The sequence below is a fragment of the Neodiprion pinetum genome, chromosome 1 (genome assembly GCF_021155775.2).
Source record: "Neodiprion pinetum isolate iyNeoPine1 chromosome 1, iyNeoPine1.2, whole genome shotgun sequence".
Classification (NCBI taxonomy): domain Eukaryota; kingdom Metazoa; phylum Arthropoda; class Insecta; order Hymenoptera; family Diprionidae; genus Neodiprion; species Neodiprion pinetum.
In genome coordinates, this window is record NC_060232.1 from 14,034,498 (window position 1) to 14,060,122 (window position 25,625).

Below are 25,625 nucleotides of genomic sequence, written 5' to 3' on the forward strand. Positions count from 1 at the left end.
ACCCATAGACTGAAATAACAAATATTCTACGAATTTGTTGAAATCACGAGGTTTATCAGATGAAGTATGACAACCGTTCTTTTTTTTTAACGACCCTATTTTTTTTCTTACAACCTTGCCAACCAACAACATACAACACCGGTATCTACAAACTTCGAGTCGCGTCGACACCTAATCACTTTCTCATATAGCTTTAACCGCGGGAAAAGACGCCGCCTAGTGGCGTCAATCGAAATCTCGCCTACGAAGTAGCCAAGCGCTGCGCTAGATGACGAGCGCCTCGGGGCACATACATAGCGGGTAGGAAAGTATGATCAACGCGTAAGCCGCGTTTTCCAGACAAGATGTGTGATATTAAGACACGATAACTTTGAATCAGTATGACGAATGGAATAAAATAATTTTTAACAATCCTGAAAATTCTGTTGCCTTAAAAATCTAGCCTCCGAAAAGCATAACGTTTACAGAGAGCTCAAATTATGAAACAAGGTTGGAAATAAATCTTGATGAAGTTAATTTTTTATTCGTTTTCATTCAGGAAAATGTAGATATAAGTTATTCAGAGGTGATTCTTCCACGAATGTTCCCTGTATTGAAAATCCAAATTTAACTGTTTGTCTTCTTCTCTCATTTAGTCGTTGAGCGCGTTCGATATTTTGCATACGTGCGAAGGTAAATTTTCTGATATTGTGACGTTCTTTATTCTGACCCCAATGGAGTTTATTCCGTATACATTTTATTCAAAAGGGATACAAACTTCTACAGGCCTGAATCTCAGAATCGTTCGAAACTTGTTGTTGATCTGAATTTTGAACGAGATACAAATCTTATGTCTCACGTGTAATTTCAAGTGACACTATTTTTCTAATAAATCCTTTTTCTGTTCACTCTCAACATGCTTCCTCCTTTTACTTTATTTTGAATTCCGTTGAAAATATTTGGTAGTTTCGTCCCTATTAATTAAAATTTCCTGGGTAGCGTTCACTAATTAATGTGAAATTGTTGAAAGACGTTGCCACAGGTCTTTTTCGTAGTTTTATCCGGAAAGAATTTCATTCGACTCATGGTTAGTTTCTTCTGGATGATAGATGAATTGAGGATTTATTTTAATTTTAAATTATCTAGCGCCCAATAAATTTCGAATTGTTTCTGAGTTCCGATGCGATAAATACTTTTGAATAATTTGTTTGAAATTGGAATCAATTCTCTAATGGTTTCTAAATTTTTAATGTGCTTACTGTAAATTTGAGTCGATTACAGCAATCAAAAACTCCTTTCAATATCTTTATAACGTTTGTAAATGAATTTACTTATTCGACAACTACGTGTACATGACATGAGAATTTTAACAGAACTGAGATTGGAAAAAACGTTAAGCTAAATTCTTTCCTTTCATGAAATACGAATGGGATAGATCATATCGATTGGTCTTTGATTGAATCAAACTGAATCTCATTAAAAAAGGGCGGCACAAGTTGGTACAAACACGGCACAATCTAGCACAATCGGAAAAATTCAAAAATCTCGAAAGACCCGAGCCGTGTGTCAATTTTTCAATTTTCTCGATGATTTTTCTGGATTTCCTCAACTTTTCTAGAATTTTTCGGAAAATAGAGCACTGCATAAGTTGGCACGAATATGGCACTATCTAGCACAATCAAAAAAATTCAAAAATCTTGAAAGATCCGAGCCGTGTGACAATTTTTCAATTTTCTCGATGATTTTTCTGCATTCTTTCAACTTTTCTCGAATGTTTGGGAAAATAGAGTATGGCATAAGTTGTCACAAATGCGGCACAACCCCGCACCATTTCTCGCAACCTGATTAATTGTTTTTTTTTTCTTAGTGAATCATGGACTTTTCGAAGAAATTAAGTACGGCACAAGTTAGCACAAATGTAGCACAACCCGGCACAATTTTTTTTTTTTTTATCTCAAAAGTGCTGGGCTTATCAGATTTTCGATTTTTGTGATTTTTCGGGAATCCTTTGAAGTTAGGAAAAGCGGATTGACGGCACAAGTTAGCACAATTTTTATAGTCATTATTTTCGAAAAGTGCTGGGCCAACTTCACACACATCAATTATTCATTCTTATTTCGCTGTTTCGAAGAATTTTCAAATGTATGCGTTGTAATATTCAGGTTCGATTGAAATAAATATGGATACCAATTTTCGTAGAGATGGCAGATATTGTGATGATTTTCTACCGCCGTTTTAAATTCGTCGCTTCGAATTTCTAATTTTCGTGGTCAGACAGCTTCCACCGACTTTCGGTGAAAATCGATCGATTTTTCGTCATTGACGTTGGCCATGTTGGATCCGCTATTTTGAACTTTCTAATTTGGCCTTCAGATTTGGAAAGAGTAACATCGAAAACCCTTAGAAATCAAGTTTTCCTGCAATCTGTACAGTAGACCCTATTATGCAATATGTTAGGAATTGTCCAAAATAGCATTTCTGGGGGGTAATTCACCCCCTAAAAATTAATTTCAGCCGATATAAAAAAATACGTATCTCTTGTTTTAGCGTACTTAACATTCGTACCGAGGTTCATCAAAATCGGAGGTGGACATTTCGCGGATGTTCCTTGCCAGAAGCAACCAACTCTGGTTGCTAGACGCCGTCATCTTCTAGAAGAATTCTCAGTCTTCGTGTAAAGCTTTCGTTAGTCGATTTGGGATGAAAACCGTAACGCGTCTGCCCGATCCATCACTATTTTGTCTCAAAATTTCATCTTGACTCGACGAATTTAACCCTTAGCGGCCACACGGGGTAACTAGTTACCCCAGGTTCAGAAAAAGTAAAATTAGAGGTCTAAAACCTTTGAAATTGATACAAGTAACGACATCTACCGGTAGTAGACAAGTGTGAAATGTGACTCCGTTACATAGGAAGCCGAAAAAACGCGTGGCGGCGCTTTGAGCGTTCGTTTTCTCAGCGTGGGGTAACTAGTCACCCCAGTGTGGCCACAACCATTTTTGCTGAATATTCACGTATATGACCAGTTTTTAGAACGCCATCTATAAATTGACCGATAAAAATCATTAGAAATGTTGAAGAACTGTTCAACAAATATGAAACAATCGGTTAGAAGTCTTGAAACACCCACATGTCTTGTACAACTAGGTTTTTCAGCGTGGGGTGATGTGTTACCCCATGTGGCCGCTAAGGGTTCAATGACTTGGTAACCGGAGTTAGCTTCAAGATCTGCTAGCTTTTGCGACGGGTGAATATCTCCAATCATGCAACTTCATTCACTTTAGACAAATCAATGGTTCTGATGGTTGAGTTAAATACGTATATCGTCAAAGTTATTTGAAAGACCATGAAATTTAAACTTGATTTGCCGCACATGCGGTAATATTTTTTTATCGACAGTTCTGGTCGCTTCTTGTAAAATACTTGTTCAGTTGTCGGAAGAACAACTTCGGACTGATGCTGAAGTTTTCAGCTTTCTACCTTTTATAGCATGAGCTTTCCATCACATTCATTTGGAATTGGAACTTGATGGGAAAGAATGTCACAGGGTTGATATCATATCAGAACCGACAGACAGTACTTGGACTATTATCGTGGGGAAAGAATGTCACGTTGTTCATGACACACCATAATCTTGACCGACCAACAGTTCGTGGAACTATAAATTGTGGAATGTAGGATGTTTGATATCATACCGGAAGCCACTTAATGTCGATCAGGACATCCCTAATATTGGCAGCGCGATTGCACGTGAAACCTCCCAGAGAGAAGGGTTTGCGTCTCCGCTATACCTCGACTGTCGGTAGGGAATGATAGTAAGACTGAACGAATTGTTGGTGAGACAGCATGATTTTGATCTATTGTTAACAAAAAATGTCAGCAGATTGTTGGTAAGGCAGCACGATTTTGACCTGTGGTTGATAAAACGTTGGAGCAGCAAGGGTCGATCGCGGTGACAGAGGTAGTAAGGTTATCACAGAAAAGGGTTTGAATATGGCTAGAATATCGGTAAGTGTCGCTAGTAGGAATCTGTGTCAAGAATTCCCCTTGTTTTGCTACTGGTAAAAAACTATCATATGAGCGTTAAGACTACGATAATATTCCTCAATAGCCCACAATAGTCACAATCATCTTGCGAGCGTTAAGGGTATGACAATATCCAATTGATAGCCTACACTATTTACAATCAAGTCATGAGAATATTTTTTATGTCTTATCATTCTCAATCGTGTGAAGCACAGTAAGAAAATATGATAGAATTGATATTGATGTTTTTGATTATTTAATTTTGCACAATATGACATTTTTTGTTAATATAGATTATTTTTATCAAGGAATACATACGCAATGCAGAAACCAAGTGCTCCAAAAAAAAAGTAACAGATATAACAGGGAATGATGTTTACTAATTTGTTTGTATTGTACATTCGTACCAGTGCAGCTTATAATATTTTGAGAAATAGCAATACGACTAATCAAATATTCACGGGCAACTCATGAATGCTGCGGTTTCTATCAATAACTTTATGAAGTGTTCTACAAAAAAAAAAAAAACTGGGCATTTCGGAAAACAGCGTGAAATGGTATTTCAATGTTTAATGAAATACGCGTAAGAATCAGCATCGAAATCAGCTCAAGAAATATTAATTCGACTGTGAAGTTCATTATGGTGAAAAACTTTGGACGATGTGACGAATAATCAAGCAAGTAGTGCTTCAGTAGTTCAATTTTCACCGCTGATGTTAAATTTTCATCAGCCCGCTGCAATGTTTGCTTTGAAAGGTGCTGCACCTTTTCGAATCTTGACGTCTTTAGTGCTCAAGGCTATACTGAAAGTAGAAAAGGCTGGCGGGTGTGTGCGCACAATAGTTTCTAATGGAGGTAGTACCATTCGGAGAATATGGGGACAATTTAATATTTCAGGTAAGAAGAATAAATTAAGTTATTCCTTTTAAGATAACTTACGCTTTGTCTGATACACCGCACTTAATTAAATTTCATTAATAGTTGCGCTACCATCAGGCATTTTTATTGTACTTTTCATTCAAAATGATCATCTTTCTTGATGAATGGGGACGAACTTGAATGGCAAAATTATGAAAAATTATATGAGGTAAATATGTATAATCCTGGAGGTCTGATAGTTTGTCCAAAACTTACAGTAAACCGTGTGCAGCCAATCGACTGTGCAGAAATGCGTGTTTCCTTTGCAATTCAAGTATATCCATGATTATTTTTTCGTTTCCCGCTAGCCCAATTAAGTTACTTGTTGTATATGTATATGACTACATAAATTGCTAAAGTATCCAAAGTTTGAAAACTGCAATATTTGCAAGAAACAGACAACAATAACTTCATACCGCGTTCGACAATCAAGGAATTCAGGACTACTTTTTCATCCCATAAAGGTTTCTACCTTCCCTTGAAGTCAAAGAACAATTGGATCATCGTTTGACGTCTAGAATTCAATTATGAATGGGTATTTTGTGATAATGTGACATTAGAATTCCCGGGTTAAATTCACAAAGCAGGCATTTTGAGCTACTGTATTCAGTATTATATCACTTAAGTATGTGGAAATTTGCTAAACAACAAAATAAAAAAGTTTTCCGAGACAAAGAAAAAAATTGCCAAGTTAAGTATGGGTTGAATTTCACCGGAAATGATCATAATGCATTATTTTAACGACAGTAAAAATATTTTTCATTGTACTAAAATCTTTGAATTGAATCATTTCAAGTATGCGTGATTAGAATTTATATCAAATTCGTGCAATTAAAGAATCACTAACACAGATAATGAGCACGAATTTCAATGCTACACGTACACACATAATCGCCCACATTACTCACTAGCGCAAGTAGTGGAGAATAGCCAAACTTCTGTGAAATTTCACTTGTGGAGCCATCGTTGCATTACGTCCCTGTCTTACACCGTTGCAAGGAGTCAGCATGACAACATAATCCCAATTTTTAATCCGATGCGGAAAGATTCGATACCTAATGATCTGTTAGAAGTAAGTAGGCTCTCCTGCATCGCAAACGAGAATATTGTCGCGGTACGATGTCGCCAATGAATAAAGTTCCATTATCTTTCGCATTTACTGAGTTTTACCATTTTCTCTCAGTATACGACATCTTTGCTTACCTGTACGTCTTGAGCATCTAGGCTGTCTAAACTTAAGTAGTCCAGATTTGTACAATTATATGCCAGTAAGACACTGTACAGTGGAAAACACTTTAGTCTCGTTGGTGGCAGACTTTCATCTGGACTCACTAGGCTGTTTGGACCTTCGCCCAGTTTGGTAACTTGCACCTCTGGCTCCTGGTGATAGGTTATCTGCGACAGAGAAGTAAACAGAAAGTTAAAAACTGTAACTCATAACGGGGAAAGTAGTAGACGGATGCGGATCCATTACCCGCCACTTCTCCACAAAATATCAGTAATTAAAACAAAATTACAGGGTTGCGAATTTTGATTCGTTCTGTAACGGATCGAGGTATCTCTTAAGTCGATAATGGAAGATCTATGTACATTTGTCACGTTTATGGATGAACACTGTCCATACGTCTCTCTTAACAATTAAATCTGAGCGAGAAGGCCGCTAAGTTCGCTCATCATACTGCATATTCAAGTTTACGTACAACTATCAGCATTATGGATGACATAAATTCACTAGTCCTTACAGGGTTAGTTATCTGTATTTAATCAGCCTCATTTTGTTACCATTTTTGACAGCCATTATATCGTACTTTGTAAATATTACAATTAACGGTTTACGCCGTTCAATTCTAGGGCATGCCTTTCCGCGCTGTAACATCTGTCCGCTGTGATACCAGAGGATGATGCCATTTATAACAAGGTGAATATGAATTACTGATCATCAGATTTGACAGAAGACGTTTCGGAAGCCATTCAAATTGCCCAATTGACTAGTCCCGTTATATTCCCGGTTCTTCGAAAACTGAAAGAGCCTGTTTTAACATTGTGAGTCGCCATATCTACCCATTGTATGTAATATATGTATATATTGTAACGTGGCATTTTTGATGCTCGTTATAAACGGCTCCCTGAATCCTAGGCGCAACTAAGATTAGAGGTTTTTCGATATCGATTGCCGAAGGATTTGAAAAAGAGTGCCAGAACCGGAGTCACGCTTCCGAGATTCCGAGAGGGGACACTGTAGCGAGTAGCGAATACGATATTTAGGGCTTTTTGTTTTTTGAGTTTCAATGGCATCAAGCAGGAAGTTAGGAACGAATTCGAGGAAATTGCAGAGTGGCGGAATAGCGACGATCTAGAAGGAAGAATGTCGAGGCTGCGGAGGGGGAGCCAACGAAGATCCCTGCATGGCGGGAATCCAAAGCGGACGCGATTCCCGCTGGTGAACGGCGCGTAGCAATCTCGCCTGTTTACCGACTAGGGATGAAAGAGCACTACACCGCTCACCCCCAAGAAATCATTGAACTACGTGGAGGGCAAAATTGCGATCTAGCATTGAGTTCTGCATCGCGATGCCCCAACAGGCACGCGTCGAGTTGTGCAATCTACGAAATCCATGGCAGATCAATTTTTGCGTACGAAATCGGTGTTGTGGCAGGTCGGCGATTTTGAAATCACTCTAGTTCTGCCGATTGACCGAGATAGTGGCTCGAGTACGTTGTCGTCGGCGAGTTTTTTTTTTTGTGGTCTAGAGAAATATGATGCTGCCGAAAAATCACGAAGGGGTTGACGAATTTGTGGCGTGAATGTGGGACGGTAAGCGTTACTAATATTCTTGCGATCGGATTTCTAAAGTAATAGAGAAAACGATTGCTGAATGACGAATAACCATTTTGAATTTGCGTTGTCGGAAAGTATTCAAAATTTGTTTTTGCGGATTCTTTTGCTTGATGACCGTAGTCTAATAGCTAGGGAGCTGGGTGCCAAAATTTCTAAATGATTTGATCGTCAGGCAGACATTATTAATATCAAATTTTGTACCATAAGAAACATTAAGGACCGCGTTTGTCACCATGACAGGCCTGCGTTGTCAATTGACAGCGCTTAAAAAATTTAAAAAAAGGGTGTGCTAAATAATTTGTTCGTGTCTGCCTCTTGGACTGATGGTCAGAATTATCCTGAAAACGATCAAAATCCAGAGGCAGACATCCGGACCTCTGACTTTTGTACTAGTAAATTTTTTAAGTTTTTTTTATGATTTAAAAACGTGTATAGGAAATGTTCGCCCGGCAGACCTGAATTGTTCGATTAAAAACAATGTGAAGGGCCACAGAAAAATGGTCTGCCACCATGGTAGCGCTGAGTTGTCAATTGACAGCGCTTAAAAAATGTAAAAAAAAAGGTGTGTTAAATCATTTGTTCGTGTCTGCCTCTTGGACTGATGCTTAGAATCATCATCAAAACGTTGAAAATCCAGAGGCAGACATCCAGACCCCTGATTTTCCAAAGGCAGACCATTTGAATATAAATTATTTTTTTTTAACTCTACGCTCGCGCTAAGCCACAAATAAAAAATTCTGCGCCTACGAAACCTTAATAAAAATAATTAATGTTACATACAAGCAATCGATAGGAACAATTTTAAAAACATATTGAAAAAATTCGGGTTCTAAATCTGTTACCTGCCGTCCCGCAGGTATAAAATAAACTGTATAGTTTGTCTTTCTTTCTTAGAGAGAAGAAAGTGAGAACGTTATAACTCCGTAGAGAGTTGGGGCATACCTATACATAGATATATGTGTAGGTATACACCTATACAATAATATACACCTTAGTCCTAAGTTAGGTTTAAGTTCGCTCCAAGAGACAGATGTAGTGGTTTTTTGTTAGAAAATTTTTTTTTTTTTCCACGCGCAATGATTAGAGATAGACAGGACTAAACTAATATTGCAGTTCTCACTAATTAGACGGTAATTAATAAGAAGTAAAACAATCATACAAATTTTTACAGAGATATAAGAAATGCGAGATGCTGCTAACAACAGCCATACATTTCCGCAAAAATAGCCTTATATCTATTATTATTTAAACGTTTTATGTTACTTTTCGTTTATTTATACCTATACGTACAAGACGGACAAAAGCAAATAAATAAACATTGAACAAAAAAAAATTGATTTATTAGATATTCAACTAGACGTAGTTTCAGAAATGTATGAAAAATTGGGTAAAAAAAATTATTTTCCTTGTTTAAAGCCACTTTTCCACAGCGATGGATTGGGAGAGGCAGCATTACGCCGTGGCCAGCAAGATCTCCAGATCTCACCCCACTGGATTCTTCCTCTGGGGATACGTTAAAAGCAAGGTTTACAAAACTCAACCACGAAACTTGGAGGATTTGAAAAATAGAATTACCGCAGCATGTCGCTCGATCACTCCGGCGACATTACAAGCCGTGCAACAGTTCACGCAAAGCCGACTGCACCTATGTGTTGAAAGGGAGGGGAGCAGTTCGAAAACTTTCTGAAATGATACAATTCAATTGCTAATAAACTCTTATTATGATCCCTCACTTGTTGTCATATCGTGACTTTATTTCGTATTACCACTGAATACCTGTACGCAGACTGCGAACTTTACTTTGATATCAACACGCGGGCTACGCCCTAATCCGTCAACAAATCTCCTTCCATTCTCGCTGTTTCAATTGACTCACTCCAGATTGGCTAAGGGGTACGGCCTGATCCGTCGACTCAGCTCCTCTCATTCTGGACGTTTTAAGTGATTCACCCTGTATACTAGGGGGGCTCCGGGCGCCAACCCCTATTTTCGAGTTTTATTGGCAGGGGGCGGAAAGATAAGAAAGGTTGAAAAAAAGAAAGGAGGAAAGGTAAGAGGTCAGATTTTTGTAGGTATAGGGATGTGTATGGTTGAATCCCTGATTCCTATATGGATGTATATACAGATGGTGAAGGGTCAAGTCTTCATACGTGTTGCGGTATACTATATGTAGGGTAAGGGGTTGAATCATTAAAGGTATAACAGTATATACGTAGGGTGAAGGGTTGAATCTTCATAGCTATAAGGGCATAGATTCGCAGGGTGAAGGGTTCAATCTTCACAGGTATAATGGTACATACGTCGGATGAAAGGTTAAATCTTCATAGCTATATAGGCATAAACGTAGGAGAAAGGGTTGAATCTGCATAGGTATGCAGATGTATACTGTGACGCTAATTTCTGTTACCCTCAGATGAGGATTCACCGTTGAAACTTTGTCGCGATTCTCAAATTACTCAAAACTACTAAACTATAACAAAATCATATACGTTGGGCGCCAGACGCTTAAGCGTTAAATTTCAAACAACGACACGAAACAATACGAAAAATAACTAGAGAACCCGTTGTACGGCTGGCTAGGCTCAGGTACTCACACGAACTGGTAGAGTTGCGGTATTCAAGGCAGCTCACGATAATTAAAGAATTAAGAATATAAAGAATAAACCTAAATCAGGGGAAATTAACGGGTCAATCAGTCCTATATATTATCGATTACGTTACCAGATTCAAGTCAGCCAAGTTAGATGGCAACGATAGCGATAGTTAATAAATCAGGCAATAATAGTTTACAGAAATTTTTTTTGGGTGGCGAGTAAATGCGGCTTCAGACAGGGGATCGGCAGCAAATCCGAACGACGTTACTGGATGGCAATCGCGGCGGATCGCGACGAATGGAGGGCCTCGCACGAGGCTACGGAGAGAGCGTCAACGGAGAGCTCTGCCGCGAGGGAATCCAAGGCGGACGAGATTCCCGTTGGTGGCCGGCGAGCCGTAGCCCCCCCCCTCCGTCGCCCAACTGACGACAGGTACCCTCGCGAAGTCGTCACCACGCCACTGCCAAGCTACGTGGTACCCGAGACTGGCCAGCCAATCAACACCCCGCGACAGCGGAATTCAACGATAGCGATACGCTAGATTGTAAGAATTGCGTAACGAGAACCCCAATTCGATCGGGAAAATTTTGACTATGGATGGCGCCTATGTTCGGGGCATGTTCGAATTGCGGCTCCGATTTGCAGGACTCGTCACTTGAGTCCTGGCGACATTTCGCGACAGTCGAGTAGGATAGAAATTTACAAAAAAAAAAAAAACCTCTTTGAAGTGTGTGTGCCATGGCCGAAACAAGAGTTGGCGAGTTCTTGGTGTGGTGGCGAAGCGGTAAGCGCTATTAATTCTTTGCGAACCCATTTCGAGTGCAAGTAGATCGGCGCACCGTCACCCGGTTGGCCTAGCCCTTGTTGAGTTAGAGTAGTACTCGAAATTCGTTTGCCGATCTCCTTGATGATGACCGTAGCCTGAGTTTTCGCGATAACGCGTAGAGTCAAGTGGATCCCTGTAAAGTCTCGCGTAGAGTCACGGTTTCGAGTGGGGAACAATCTCGGTTCGAAATTGAGTGCGGCCAAATTCCGCTGCACGGGGTCTCGTCGAGTCTGCGTACGTAAAAAGGGTCACCTCTCGGGGGGGGGGTCGCGTGTTACCGTGCGTAGATGCTTGGTTTAGCGGGAAGGGTTGTGAACTTTGGGGAAATAGGGACTACGACTGGAGCTCGGATGCGTCATAATACGCTACACACTCGCACGATCAGAAAAGCTTCCTAGAGTTATTAATTTGGTCGCGATTAGCGCGTCGAGTCACGTCTTTTTGATTTAGTTTACGAATTCTTGTGCATCAGTAAGGTGGCGACTAGCGCCCGTAGAAATAAGATATCAGCGAGATTTAATCACGATTGCGATTAGCGCGTCGGATATGATCTAGATCACGTTTTATTTAGCGGTTTATAATTAAGGGCGTTGCCTAGCTAGAAAGCGCGGGCTACTCCGCTTCCCGCGTTAACCGTGGCGAGAGAGAGGGTAAAGAAACAAGTGAGACGGAGCAGCCGAGCTGTCGCCGGAGTGGGGCGGGTGACGCGGCTATCCTCTTCCACCCCTCACGGGCATTCGGTTTCAAATACTTTTAAACAGCCCAGTGTATCGCGCTCGGCACGACGCAGCGCCTGATGAATAATAGAAAAAAAAAGTAGACTCCTTTCAGATTCCGCTTGAAAAATTTACTAGTAATACAGAATTTAATAAGGAACCCGAAACTATTTTTTTTATAATTCGAAAACTTGTCATTAATGAGGTAAAAATCGTCAAATATTTGAATTGTTTATAAAAATTGGGATTTTCAATAATGTTCAACATTGCATTTTTTTTATGAAAGCTTATTCGTTCACCTTCCGAATGCACTGTAAATGATGTCTTTACGTCGAATAGAACCGGATATATCCGAGCTCCTTTTGGATCAGAATTGAATGATTGTCTTGTAACTTTCGAAAACAAACATAATTCGGACGAACACCAAAATGCGTGTCGATTCTTTTTACCTTTATTTCATGTGAAAAAAAGTATGAATAGATTGAAAAAATACGAGGTCATTTTTTGATTGACGTGACGTAGAATTCCTTATACGTATGTTGATATAGATATACATTCTTCATATTTCAACGAAAATTATATTCACCGGCGTCCGTATTTCTACGCTATGCGATCACGTGACTGGTAATAGTCTAATAGCCGGTATTCATAGTCAGGTTCGATTTGCAGGACTGTCTTGAGGCAGCTCAAAGCATAGCTTGATCGGCTGAGAGCTGTTCCTAATACAGTCTCGAAAATAATACGTAACTATTTACGAATACCGGCCAGACGTCGTCACAGGTCATTTTAAATTGAAAATGCAACGAATAGCTGTGAGCAAATTCATGATATAGCAACGAAAATATCATCAATCTCCCAGGTCTCACCACGTGGAGGTCGCTATCAAACAGAGACCCGCCTAATCCGTCCCTACCTCCCAACCATGATCGGGTTTGCACCAAACAAATACAAAATGATGAAAAATAATATAAAATGGTAAAAGTAAAATTGAACTCGTTTAAACTTAATAAACATAATCACGAAATCTGTATGAGAAGGATCTCATAGAAATTAAATTGAAACAGTATAAGTGAAACATGACAGTAATCTTGATAAAGAAAATTGATATAACAAAGCATCGAGCATTGTATACATTATATGGCTAAATAAATTCTATAGAAAGCGCAAACTATGGAAAGTAGTACGGAAAGTAGAAAGTATTCCTGGAATGAATAATCAGATATATAATTATAACGATATGACTAGCAAATTTTTAGCACAGTAATACATATAACTAACTAAACATAAATCACAGAAATATTGCACGTAAGCTATATACAAAGCTATTATATTTATGTACATATGTACATATATTTAGATTACAGTGTTTTGTCGTCTGTCGGTCGTGAATTTACTGTTTCTTACGCGCGGCCTTATCTGGGCTTCGATGATTTGAGGGGGTTCGCGGATTGAGCGTTGTCGGGCGCGTCTAGAATCTACGATTTCGGGTTACAAACAAAAGTAAAAGAAATCTGCTCATTTATTCTCCATTTTTTCGGTCCAGAATTTATCGTCACGTTTTATTTTATCAAAAATCAATCCCTTTGACGTCCAAACTATAAAATAGCACCACTTCCTATTCGTAATGTGTAGAAGACCTTGGACCTGATACATGTAATTATGAGAAAGCTCTAACTTGGCTTTTCCACCGATTATTTTCGTCTCAAATATTAATTCTGTATCCCAAAAATCTATCGAGCGAGCGCAGCGAGCGAGCAAAATTTTTAAATGTTCAAGCGAAATCCCACAAAAAGTACTGATATCCCCAAAAAGCACCTCTGTTGCAAAAACCTTTCGCCAAGTATATTAATTTGACAGCCACCCACAAAACAGCCACCTACAAAACTGTCATCAAATCAGATACTGCTGCCAAGTATAATTTATTTAGAAGCTAATGATGATTTTGATATACTATAACGACAAAAAAAAAAATTGAAATCAAAATTGAAATTGAAAAAAAAAATAATTTTTATTGAAAAAAAAAAAACTGGAGATAGTGGTAAAGGCGGGCTTTTTTAAAACAAGCACAAGAAAATACAAGTCGAGCTATATCAATTTTGTAATGGCAATATAAGCATGGGCCCGCCAAGTACCACGTACTCCAATTTTTTTTTTTTTTTTTATCCAAATTTATGTTTTTTTTTTAGAATTTCAATTTTGATTTCAATTTTTTTTTTTTTCGTCATCATTAGTTATAGTATATCCAAATCATCATTAGTTTCTAAATAAATTATACTTGGCAGTAGTATCTGATTTGATGACAGTTTTGTAGGTGGCTGATTTGTAAGTAATGTGTGCATGTATGATTACCCCAGAATTACGTCAAGTTTATTTCTAAAAACAAAACGCGCGTATTTTAGTGGCCTAATACGTACGCGCCGTATTTACTTTGTATGGAAAATTCTGCCAGGTACATTGTAATTTTACCTTGGATACTTAGGTAGTCACAATAAGTGATAAGAATATTCCTTATGATCGACAAAGTGTAAACACTCATGCCAATTGCCGAATATCGATTTCGATCATTTAACCTGAACACGTAACAAATTGATGACATATTTTAGCGACTAATGCAAACCGGGCTAGTACCACACGTCACAATGCATTCCAGTTTATATTTTCGTATGTATAAAAAAACTAGAGAATGAATGTATACTGCTATTATGAACAGCACTATCGGCTCTTGAAAGTACCTTCTTAAATTAAAGCCCTGCGATTGTTCGTACTCAAGTGATTGAATCTCGAAGTCAGAGAGGGTGCACCATCAATCATATAAATAATTCGATTTACCTCATTTTTTCCTGAAATTTAGCCAAAATCTTTATGCCGGGTCGTTTCTTCTTCTCCAAAGACACATTCCCTCTCTTCTTAGCCATCGCGGGAATAAATACTGATTCGAAATAATAAAAAACACTGTAGAAAAACACAAGCAAAAATGAAAGCGCGGAACACTATCCACGTGCCGAGCGACGAGGATTCGAAGGAGGGGAATTGTAGTGGGGGGTGTTGAGTCTACTCTCCTCGCCTGTAATTCGCATGGTCGCCCGCCAACGCAGTCGTGGCGCTAGCAGCCGCCCGCCTTTTGCGCGAAAAATTTGCTGTTTTATGCTTCGTGATTTTCCTTCTCATTTCCTCATTTTTGAAGATACTTAGGTTCTTAGGGAGTCATTTTGAAGATAAGGAATAGATCTGTGTCGCCTTTTTCGCCGAATTGCGAAAAAAAATTCACTGTCCGCTGTGTTTCACTTCAAACATAACGTACTTTCAAGTACGTTTTACGCAAATCTGAAAGCGAAATCGAAAATTCGGCAAAAAAGGCGACACAGATCTATCCTTTACCTTCAAAATGACCCCCTAAGAACCTAATTATCTTCAAAAATGAGGAAATGAGAAGGAAAATCGTGAGTCTCTGTTTGCGCGCGCTCTTCGAGGCATAGGCAACGTCCTTAAGTGACGAGTAGCGTCGTAGTCGAGGACGATCGCGGGCAGCGCATCGAGTCCGATTTTGTTTTTGGTTTTTGCGAGTTAGGGTATTATTAAGACGGCGACTAGCGCACGTAGGCCGTAGAGGTCTCCTAGATTTATTCACCTTTTTTTCTATTATTTGGTTTGTTTCTCCCTGTCTTATTTCTTTTGGATTAAATTTAAACCTTTGTATTTGGAATCGCGAAGGACGACTTGCGCAGTCGTATTATTATTTTTATTTTTATTTTTTTTTGTAATATCGCTGACGAGAAATATATTATTGGAATTTTATAGTGATTTGGCCACACCACGCGTTGGCTTACTTGTGTTGCATTTCTCTCTACCCAAAAAAAAATTACCCCTCCCCTCTCCGCGGTACTGAGCTATCGAGTATATGGTCACGGTATTTCGCATTACCGATTTCGAGGCGTGTCAATCACGCCAGGCGCCCAACAAATCTCGCGATATTGTTTTAGGTCCAGGGTACATCGTGGACGCCGATTTATTGTGCACGAGGTAAGTTCTCGGTCATTTTCTCCGAGTGACCGAAGAGCGGGAAAAATCCACGTCACACTTCATAGCAACTAGTCTTGCTCACTTCTGTTTCTTCTAACTTGTTCGCTTACCTGCTCGTATTAGAAAATTTGCTTTACCGATTAAATATGCTTTTCTCCTTGTACTTACGTTACTTACGTTGCGCGCTAATACTTTGAGGCTTTCTGGCTTCTGTCTTTAATCTATGTATATGTATTATCACTATGTGTACCTATGCCAGTCTATCTAGCTGCGCTGGGGTGAGCTATGTCTCATCGATTTGTTTTCATTTTCTTGCTATGTGTTATATTATCAATCGCTATGTGTAAGTCTATTCATGCCTTCACGTGAACGCCTAGTCGTTGGTATTTCATGTTGATGAGTTTCGGAGCTATTTCTCTTCAAAACACTATCGTTTCATTGCTGTATTGGAAACCTGGCTGAAATCTCACATAGCTGATCAGGCTGTTCACTTGCCAGGTTACAATATTCTTCGCTGCGATCGCACTGGTATTCGTGGAGGAGGTGTAGCGTCGTATGTACTAAAACGTGGCATTTTCGATGCGCGTCCCAAACGGTTCCCCGAACCCTAGATGGAGCTCGAAATTCGGGATCCCGCGGATCAGACCGCGAATCATTTCGAAAAAGAGCGCCAGGACAAAAGTCACGCATTCGATACTCCGAGGGGGGACAATTTTCGGTTTGGCAAAGACGATTTGTCAGGATTTTTGTTTTTTTTTGGTTTCGAGTACATGCGGCATCATACACGGGATCGGCGGCAAATTCGAACGACGTTACAGAATTGCAGTCGCGACGGATCGCGATGACAGGAGGGCCTCGCGCGAGGCTACGGAGAGAGCGACAATGTAGAGCTCTGCCGCGAGGGAACCCAAGGCGGACGAGATTCCCGTTGGTGCCCGGCGAGCCGTAGCCTCCCCCTCACCACACTGACGTCAGGCAACCTCGCGAAGTCGTCACCACGCCACTGTCGAACTACGGGATACCGGAGATTGAACAACCAATCAACACCCCGCGACAGCGGGAGTCAACGATAGCGATAAGTTAGCGTATAAGAATTTCGTAACGAAAACGCCAATTAGAGCGGGAGAATTTCGGACAACGGATAGCGCCTATGTTCGAGGCATGTTCGTATTACGGCTCCGACTTGCGGAGTTCGACACTTGAGTCCTGGCGACATTTCGCGAAAGTCACGTTCGAGATCTAGAAAAATTAATTAAGTTGAGTGCGTAATGGCTGAGACTGGTGTAGGCAAGTTCTTGGTGTGGCTACGAAGCGGTAAGCGTTTTTAATTCCTTGCGGACGCTTTCGAGTGCAATTTAAATCGGCGCACCGGGCAACGGTTGGCCAGTTCCTCGTTGAGTTAGAGTAGCACTCGAAATTTGTTTGCTGATCTCCTTGTTGATGGCCGTAGCCTGAGTTTCGCGATAATGCGTAGAGTCAATTTTGTTCCAGTAAAGTCTCGCGTAGAGTCACGGTTTTGAGCTGAGTCGATTTCGGTTTTGAATTGAGTGTGGCCGAATTCCGCTACATAGGGTCGCGTCGAGTCTGCGTATAAAAAAAAAGTGTCACCTTTCGCGTAGGTCGCGTATTATCGTGCGTAGACGCTCGGAATAGCGGGGCGGTTTGCGAACTTTTCGGGGATGACGACTGCAACTGGAGCTCGGATGCGGAATAATACGTTATAATTAGGCACGAATAAGAAGCTTCCGAAATTCATTAATTGGTCGCGGTTAGCGCGTCGAGGCAAATTCTGGTTTTAGTTTATGAATTATTGTTTATTGATAAAGTGGCGATTGGCGCACGTAGAATTATTGTTAATTAGTAAGGTGGCGGCTAGCGCCTGTAGCACAAGGAATTTTCTGGGTTTATCCACAATCGCGGTTAGCGCGTCGATTATGCTTTCGGTTTAGTTTTTATCTAGAGGTTTATTCTTAAGTTGGCGATTAGCGCTGGAGCTAGTAGAGGACGAACGCGGTAAACGCGTCGAATAAAATTTTTTTTTTTTCCTGTTTTGGAGATATTGTTTATTATTGAGGCAGCGACTAGCGCAAGAAGGAATAAGAGGTTATCCAGATTTAGCCATTTAATTTTCTTTCTTCTTCTCTGTTATATTATTTTTTTTTGGTTAGTTAAACTAAGTATTGAGTACGACTTGCGAATAGCGCGTTTCAATTATTATTTTTTTTTGTTTTGTGAATTTTGAGTCGCAATGAGCGATGTTTAAATAATTATTTTTCTTTTTGTATATTTTTTTTTGTATCATCGTTGGCCGAGAATGTATCAGTGGATTCTATCATTGCTCTGTAAAATAACGTGTTGGTGTTGCGTATCTCGCTCTCTCCCGTTACCTAAAAATTACCCCTCCCCTCTCCGCGGTAATGAGCTACCGAGCTTATCGTCGCTGCATAGCGCATTAACGATTTCGAGACGTGTTAATCACGCCAGGCGCCCAACCAAACTTCGCGAGATTGTTTTTAGGTCCAGGGTACAGCGTGGACGCCAAATTATTGTGCACGCGGTAAGTTCTCGGTCATTTTCTCCGAGTGATCGAGAAGCGGGAAAAATCCACGTCACAGTCCATAGATCATTGAAGACGAAAGTTCTTGTAACCTCCACTTCTGCCTAATCGGCGAGGCCTGAGTTTTTAATTGCTGAAATTTCCGGCGCTGGTAGATCTGAGATGGCCTTCTCCGTAGTATATTGTCCGTCTAAGATTGGCTACATGTCAGATTTTGAGGAAGCTTTCTTGCAGTACAGTCAAGCCTATAAAAGTAATATTGTCATGGGTGACTTCAATGCAGACTTGTGTTCGAATAGCTTTGATGCTAATAATCTGAAGTCATTCCTTTCTAGTGTGAGTATGAATATTGTTCCTGACCGCCCAACGCATCACACTGCTACAATGAGTACATGGCTTGACGTCTTCGCGGTTAATGACCTCTCCAAAGTCTCGGGTTCTCCACAATCACCTGTCGCCTTTGTATCAAGTCATGACCTGATTAGTATCAGTTTTCTGTTTATTTCTCATAGAATTGAACCACGTGAAATCACATATAGAAACTTCAAGCTCTTTAACTCCCAAGCTTTTAAACTTGATATTGAAGCCTGCGACTGGTTGCAGGTATTTACTGCTACCTCGATGGATTCCAAGGTTGATTTACTCAACACTTTTGTACTAGAGACGATAAATAAACATGCTCCTATTCGCAGAGCCCAGCTAAGACTCCAGTTCCGTAACTGAATGACAATATTAAGACGCTCATGAGAGAGTGGAATGCTGTCTACAAAGCTTTCCGGAGAACTAAATCACGTGTCGTCAGAGATAGATAAAAGGCCCTGCGCGGTCGTGTAATTAGTTTTAAGCCGACTAGTTTTAGTAATATCATCCTGATCAGCGTGTGTTATTTAATAAGTATAGATTTGATTTAAATATTTTATATATTATTATATGTTTTTTTATCTTATTTCACTTTTTTTTTTTTTGTTGTTATATTTTCTTTTCTCTCTCTACAGGGGATACAGGGCATGATCTTATATATGCTGCTGTCAGGTATGGTGTGCCCAAGCAAGAGGCACGTGTTATTCGATACCGGCCGTGGGATCGTGTCGATTTTGATGCTGCTTCTACTGCCCTATCTACGTTGGACTTCTCACAGTTTGCGTTGCTGCCCTCAATGGATGAACGGTTGTCAATATTCAATAACCTTATGAATAAGGTACTGGATTGTGCTGTTCCTGTCAGGGAATTTACTTTGCGGCGATCACCCGCGCTTTGGATATCGCTTGATATCAGAAGTCTGATGAAAAAGCGCAATGCCTTTTAACGGTCCTTTAAGAGATCTCGCAGTGTGGAAGTTTTCGCCGAATATGTCGCGTACCGTAGAGATGTGAAGCGTGCTTTAGCAGCCGCCAAGACTACTTACATACAAGAGCGGTTCAATACTTGTGGTGGTGCGCGATCGTTTTGGCGTGAGATGGAGAACCTTGGTCTTGCCAAGTGTAAAAAACCACCGGCTGCTTTACCTAGTGGGATTACTGTCGATGATCTTAATGAACACTTTCTGTCTAGTACTGTGACTGTGCGGTATGATTGCCCAGTGGTCCAGAACCTTGCCGAGAGGCAGATAGAATCCTTCATTTTCTCACCGATCACGAACAGATGTGTCAACAGTGCGCTGTCACGTATTACAACCCGTGCATGTGACCCTGATAACCTTCCGGTACAGGCGTTTAAGACATTAAAAGATCTACTGATGCCGCTGATTGTATATTTTCTGAATTCTCTATTAACAACGGCATCGGTTCCTTTGTTGTGGAAATCCTCAATTGTCATGCCTATAGCGAAGGTTCGCGATCCCACTGGCCCGTCAGATTTTAGGCCAATATCGCTTCTCTGCTCGCTCTCTAAAGTGCTTGAAAGGATAGTATATGATCAACTCGCAGTGCATCTTGCGCGCGGTAATTATCTCGATCCACGTCAGACTGGATTTCGTGGGGGTATGGGAACGCAATCAGCCGTCTTGCGTTTGGTGGATGACTGTAGGATTGCGATTGATGATCGCATGGTTACTTTGGTGGTGTTTTTGAACTTCTCTAAAGCGTTTGAAGTGGTTCGTGATTCTAATGGTACGACCTCGCGGGTACGTCCTCTCCTGACAGGTGTACCGCAAGGCAGTGTTCTCGGACCGTTACTATTTTCACTTTTCACAAATGATCTCCCCCATTGCCTCTCGCGATGTCACCATCTACTTTACGCAGATGATCTTGTGATATATCTCAGTTGCTTGCCGTCTAAAGTGAACGAAACATTAGCCTTAGTTAATGCTGATATTGAGAGTATCTGGTTATGGAGTGTAGAGAACCGTCTTAGACCGAATGTAGATAAAACTAAAGCCATGGTTATTGGCAGCTCTAAATATGTAAACGTGGTCTGTGCAACGCAGCTGCCTTCTCTCAGTCTGGGGGGTCATCCTATTGATTTTGTAACCAGTTTTAAGTATCTTGGGGTTATAATAGATAGAACACTATCATGGACGGAACACATTACTGAAGTGTGTAAACGTAGCGCGTTTACTCTATATCAGTTGAGGATGACAACCTATGACGTGGATGTTGCGCTTAAGAGGCGCCTGGTCACGTCTCTTGTCCTACCGATAAGTGACTACTGTGCAGGAGTGTTCACTAACCTTTCTGAAGGCCTAGATAGGAAAATTTCTGTTGCGCTCAACAATTCTGTGCGTTATGTTTTTCGTAAAACGCCGAACAACCGAACGTCTCAAGTGCTTGGGAATGTCAATTCATGTAAGTTAATTAGGTTATTCTTGTTTATATTATATCTTAACTCTGAAACTCCTGTATAAATGTAAAACTATGTAAACTCGTCTAGTCTGGCACGATGTAATATCAAATATTCACTTTACGTGCAATAGCAGAGGATGTGCCGGTGCTGTCTCAACAAAGCAAATAATATCGTTAATGGGAATGCATTTGTTATTATACGGTATTCCGTATTTTGAACACAGAGATAGATAGTTCCGGATTTCAGTAGGTATGACCTGGTTAGTTAAATTGACACATCATTCCTTCGGAGTGTCGACACTCTTTTGGTGGTTATGTTCTAACCACCGCAATTTATTGATGTTTTTTTGTGTTATGAATTGGAACTTGTTCTCAGAACTGTTAATGTCCAAATTGAACCTGAGCAGATTATGAGATTTATGGTTTAATTCATGAAATTGAACGATTTGTTCATCTAATTGTCGTGCAAGAGAAACCACTTGCCGATATGTATGTGCTATTTCTAGGTTAACAACAGTTCGCTGAAATTGACCTACTGAATTCTCAAACGACTTTTCATTGATTAAATGAGGAAAGTAATTAAATTTAACGTTCAGAATCGAAGGAATAATACATTTCTGTTTGCATTTAAGGAGGAATACCTTCCTGTTTTTCACTCTCGAAAGCTTATCTCCAGTTTTCCTAATCTTGTTAATGATGATGCTGAAATAGTTAAAAGGTTATGAAGTGTTCATTTATCGTCCAGGTATTCTGGAAAAGACGGCCGTACGTGTGCTGTTTATATTATATCGTAACTCTTAAACTCCTGCAAAAATGTCAAATTACGTAAACTCGCCTAGACTGGGTCGATGTAGTTACTATTCAATAGTCACTTTATGTGCAATAGCAGACGAACTCTAACTTCTATATCAACGCGCTGTTCAACAGCAGTTACAACCTCCAACCCACGTGGGTAAACATCAAAATTTTTTTTAAAGTATTTCTAAAAAAGAGCCTAAAGACGGCTAGCTAGGCCGATGCTGAAACGTCGCCGTGATCAAATGATAATCAGGCATTGATTTCTTCCTTGACCTTCCCCAACCAATTCCTCATCGGAATAATTATTTCAATCATGCATAGTGATAGTTGGCATAACTCAAATCTAATAAACTCATAGGAATTGGGGAGCTGAACGAGAAAACCTGAGTAGCTGATCAGCAGATTTCCGAGATTCATGTACATCGAAATACGTAAGTTGTAATGATTCAAATATAACCGCTCATTGTACATGGCACGATCGGATTAGGTTAGACCCAGGGAGTGGGGCACCTGGTTGCAAATTTAAGAAGAAAATTAGGTGGCTTGGTCTACGTCTCTCAAGGAGGAAGGAGGTGTGGAGGTGTTGCTCTCTGAAAAGAAATCGTAATCGATCCCAAATCGACCAATTAAAAATAATAAAGTAAATCTAAACTACGAGGACATACCTTTCAAATTACAAATTAAACACTCCAAAAGCCAAGCCCAAATTTAAAAAGAGACGATATAGAACGAAGAAATAATAAAAGTGCAATAAAAAAAATATAGTGCCTTGACGAAAAACGGTTATTGACAATTATTTATAATCTCAATAATATCCACCAGTTTTAACCATATACACTGTTTTAAACAATATACACTTGGAATGAATGAATTGTGGAATGTATGAATGAATGAATTTTAAACCTAATGACGGCTCATGTGTGGATGTATTTATAAATAAATTAAATTTTTCACTCTACTATTCATAGTTTATAAAAGATTTTTAATATTGATTTCGCATAATTTTTAATTTTCAAATAATCTTATAAAGTCAAGGAAGAACTAAATCACGCAGCAAATCGGAATCAACTCTCAACTTCCTCTTAGAATGTAATAATTGGATAAAATAAAGTTCAGGAATATTTTTATTGATGGGCCATTGATGTTTCCAAATGAGATTTCACACATGTATTTTCCATCTCAAAATATAGACTGTGTGTAAATTGTAACTTATTTGAAGTTAATCAATTTCACATTCTTGTGGCGTCCTGGTACTTCGTGTTTAGCCGTCGATCTCATGTAAAAAACCAACAATTTGTACTAGTTGGGCATTGTATATGTTGAGGCTTTTAATCCGTTGGTAAGGCATGATAAAGTGTTACAAAATAGCTCTTTTCATTTCCTCGATGTCATCCAAGTGGTCCACAATTCCTGTTTGGTAATAATTTTTCAATGTGTTGATCTTCGTCACAGTCAGTGCTCCAGTACCCTTGCCATCTTTCTTTTCTTGAAACAGCTTAGGAAGTGCAGTTCCCAGCCTCTTAGCGACATGGTTGATGCATTTTTCCTTTTCAACAGGAGTGTCTTCATAAGGTCCCATCTCCTTTACGCCTAAGCGTAACCTAGTTCTCGCATCTCCATCGGACTTGCTTATAAAATATAATGCTTATACAAGTAAAGAATACAGTCAGTAATGTCTGAATAGTAGCGGTACTACACTAGTGCCCAAGTCTGCGATCAAAACAATTCTGCTTCTTTTAACAAGCTCGCCCGCTTCTTGCCTCATGCATATACGTTGCATACAACACAGGTGCCAGTCCTCTCTTAAAAATATGATGTGACGATCGAATCTCGTCTGATTGGTCGGTGTGTCGTATGTAAGTTTGACAGTGGGCACACCATTATGCTTTCAAGGAATATAGCGGTATTTAGTCATCGTCGTCGTGCCTTACTGCATGTGGTGTCAGTTTGACAGTTGGCACGGTGTTATGCTTATCCATCTGTATAACCCAAAATTGAAAATAATAATGAGAGTTTATCATCATATCATAAAAAGGTGAAGGAAGCTCACAAGTTGTGTGATAGAATGAACGTGAGTGCTGCAGCACCGATAGACTGTCAGACGCGCGCTTTAGCGTGTGTGCAGCACCTAGCACATTATAAATCTCATTTAATTTTTGTCAATGGGTCTCGACCAAACTTTTTCCGCAGCCATCACCTCCATGAGGCCTCATGCACCAGTGAAGTTCTTGTTGCACTCTTTGCTAGATTTATGTCTCTCTAGCCAGAGAGCATAACGAGGTGAATCTTCGCCAAACTCGATACAAGCCGTCATACACATTTAGCAATACTTCGATAGAATTTCAAAACGAAGTACAAGTCCTGTTACGACGTCCAACGCGATTCCAATTTCGTACATAGACGGGTGACCTCGCTCTGGCATGTACCATCAAAGATGACGCTGATGTCTGTCACGGGCTGATCTTGTAGCTCTTGATGTATTGCGATATGTGTAGAGCGATATTTTCTCTCGCCTCGCCTAAGTCTTGTGCCTCAAGCTTATGAGCTTCCTGTGACAGAAATTACAGATATTATTAGTAGGTTCAGGCGATCATAACGGAGATATCTGCGGCGATGCACATTTCCAGAGCTCCGTATCCCAATCCAACCAAAGTGATTTCCTCAACTATATCTTGGGTCACAGCAGAAGGTGAGCTTGAACTTTTATTATTTTTGACTCGTGGACTTGAATAAGATTCAACAAGCACAAATCCACAATCACTGCAATTTAGTAATAAGTTCCATTACGCACTTGCACGAACGCCTTTTACTTTTTACAATTGGTACACTTCACGGTTTTCATTACACTTTGAAAACACGAAGAAGTAATCAACATAAAATCACCTGCTACAACAAGTGCTCGACAGGTGCATTTTAAGCGTGATTAGGCAAGGCAAGGCAACCACTACGCCCTGCTCGTGGCTCTGCTACTGCTGCCTGTTTTTCGATCAGGATCCTCCGAGCATCTCTCGCATGCTACTGCCAGGCCTTACTTCTTCCTTTTAGCTGTCACCAACGTCAAATAATTGTATATATTTTGTTCAAAACTGCACAAATTTGCTTGTGAAGGCACACATCGATTTCATTCTCAATGATGGAATTTTGTAGTATTCCTAAACAAGATAATCGCCATTTCACGCCGTCATTCAAAAAATATGCGTTAAAAAATTTGTTACTGCTACAGAGGGGAACTCGCAAAGGTGCATCGCTCCTCCGATTTACAGGAGACTTTGCATTATAAAAGAGCTGTAAAAATAAGTAAACAAGTATTTTAACTTTTATGTAAACGCTCGACTATTTCCGAGAAAAGGACGGTCGAACGTTTCGACGTGCTTCAGCACACTGCTCGCTCTGAGCGTTTTTGAGTAACCCGGTAGCGCAGTGGCTATAGGTACCTATGGAACCTTAATTCCATAGCTTGTGTTCATGTCCTATGTGATGGTTTTTTTTTCCTATTTTATACGCCCTCAGTCAAAGTACGTTTTTTATATGTCCTGCTGCAACAATATACGCTTTATTGAGTATACAGAGAGT

At 40.0% G+C, this 25,625-nt stretch overlaps 1 protein-coding gene across 2 annotated transcripts in view; it reads right to left on the bottom strand.

Moving 5' to 3' along the window:
* Nucleotides 1-25,625, bottom strand: part of LOC124217875 (protein Star) — an 82,533-nt gene that overhangs the window by 14,368 nt on the left and 42,540 nt on the right. The window contains exon 5 of one of the 2 annotated variants that reach the window (XM_046624019.2): nt 6,127-6,318. In XM_046624019.2, the coding sequence (XP_046479975.1) occupies nt 6,127-6,318 (192 nt within the window). Of the gene's footprint in view, nt 1-6,126; nt 6,319-23,123; nt 24,602-25,625 lie in introns of those variants that run through there. The other variant, XM_069138174.1, reaches the window with a different exon arrangement.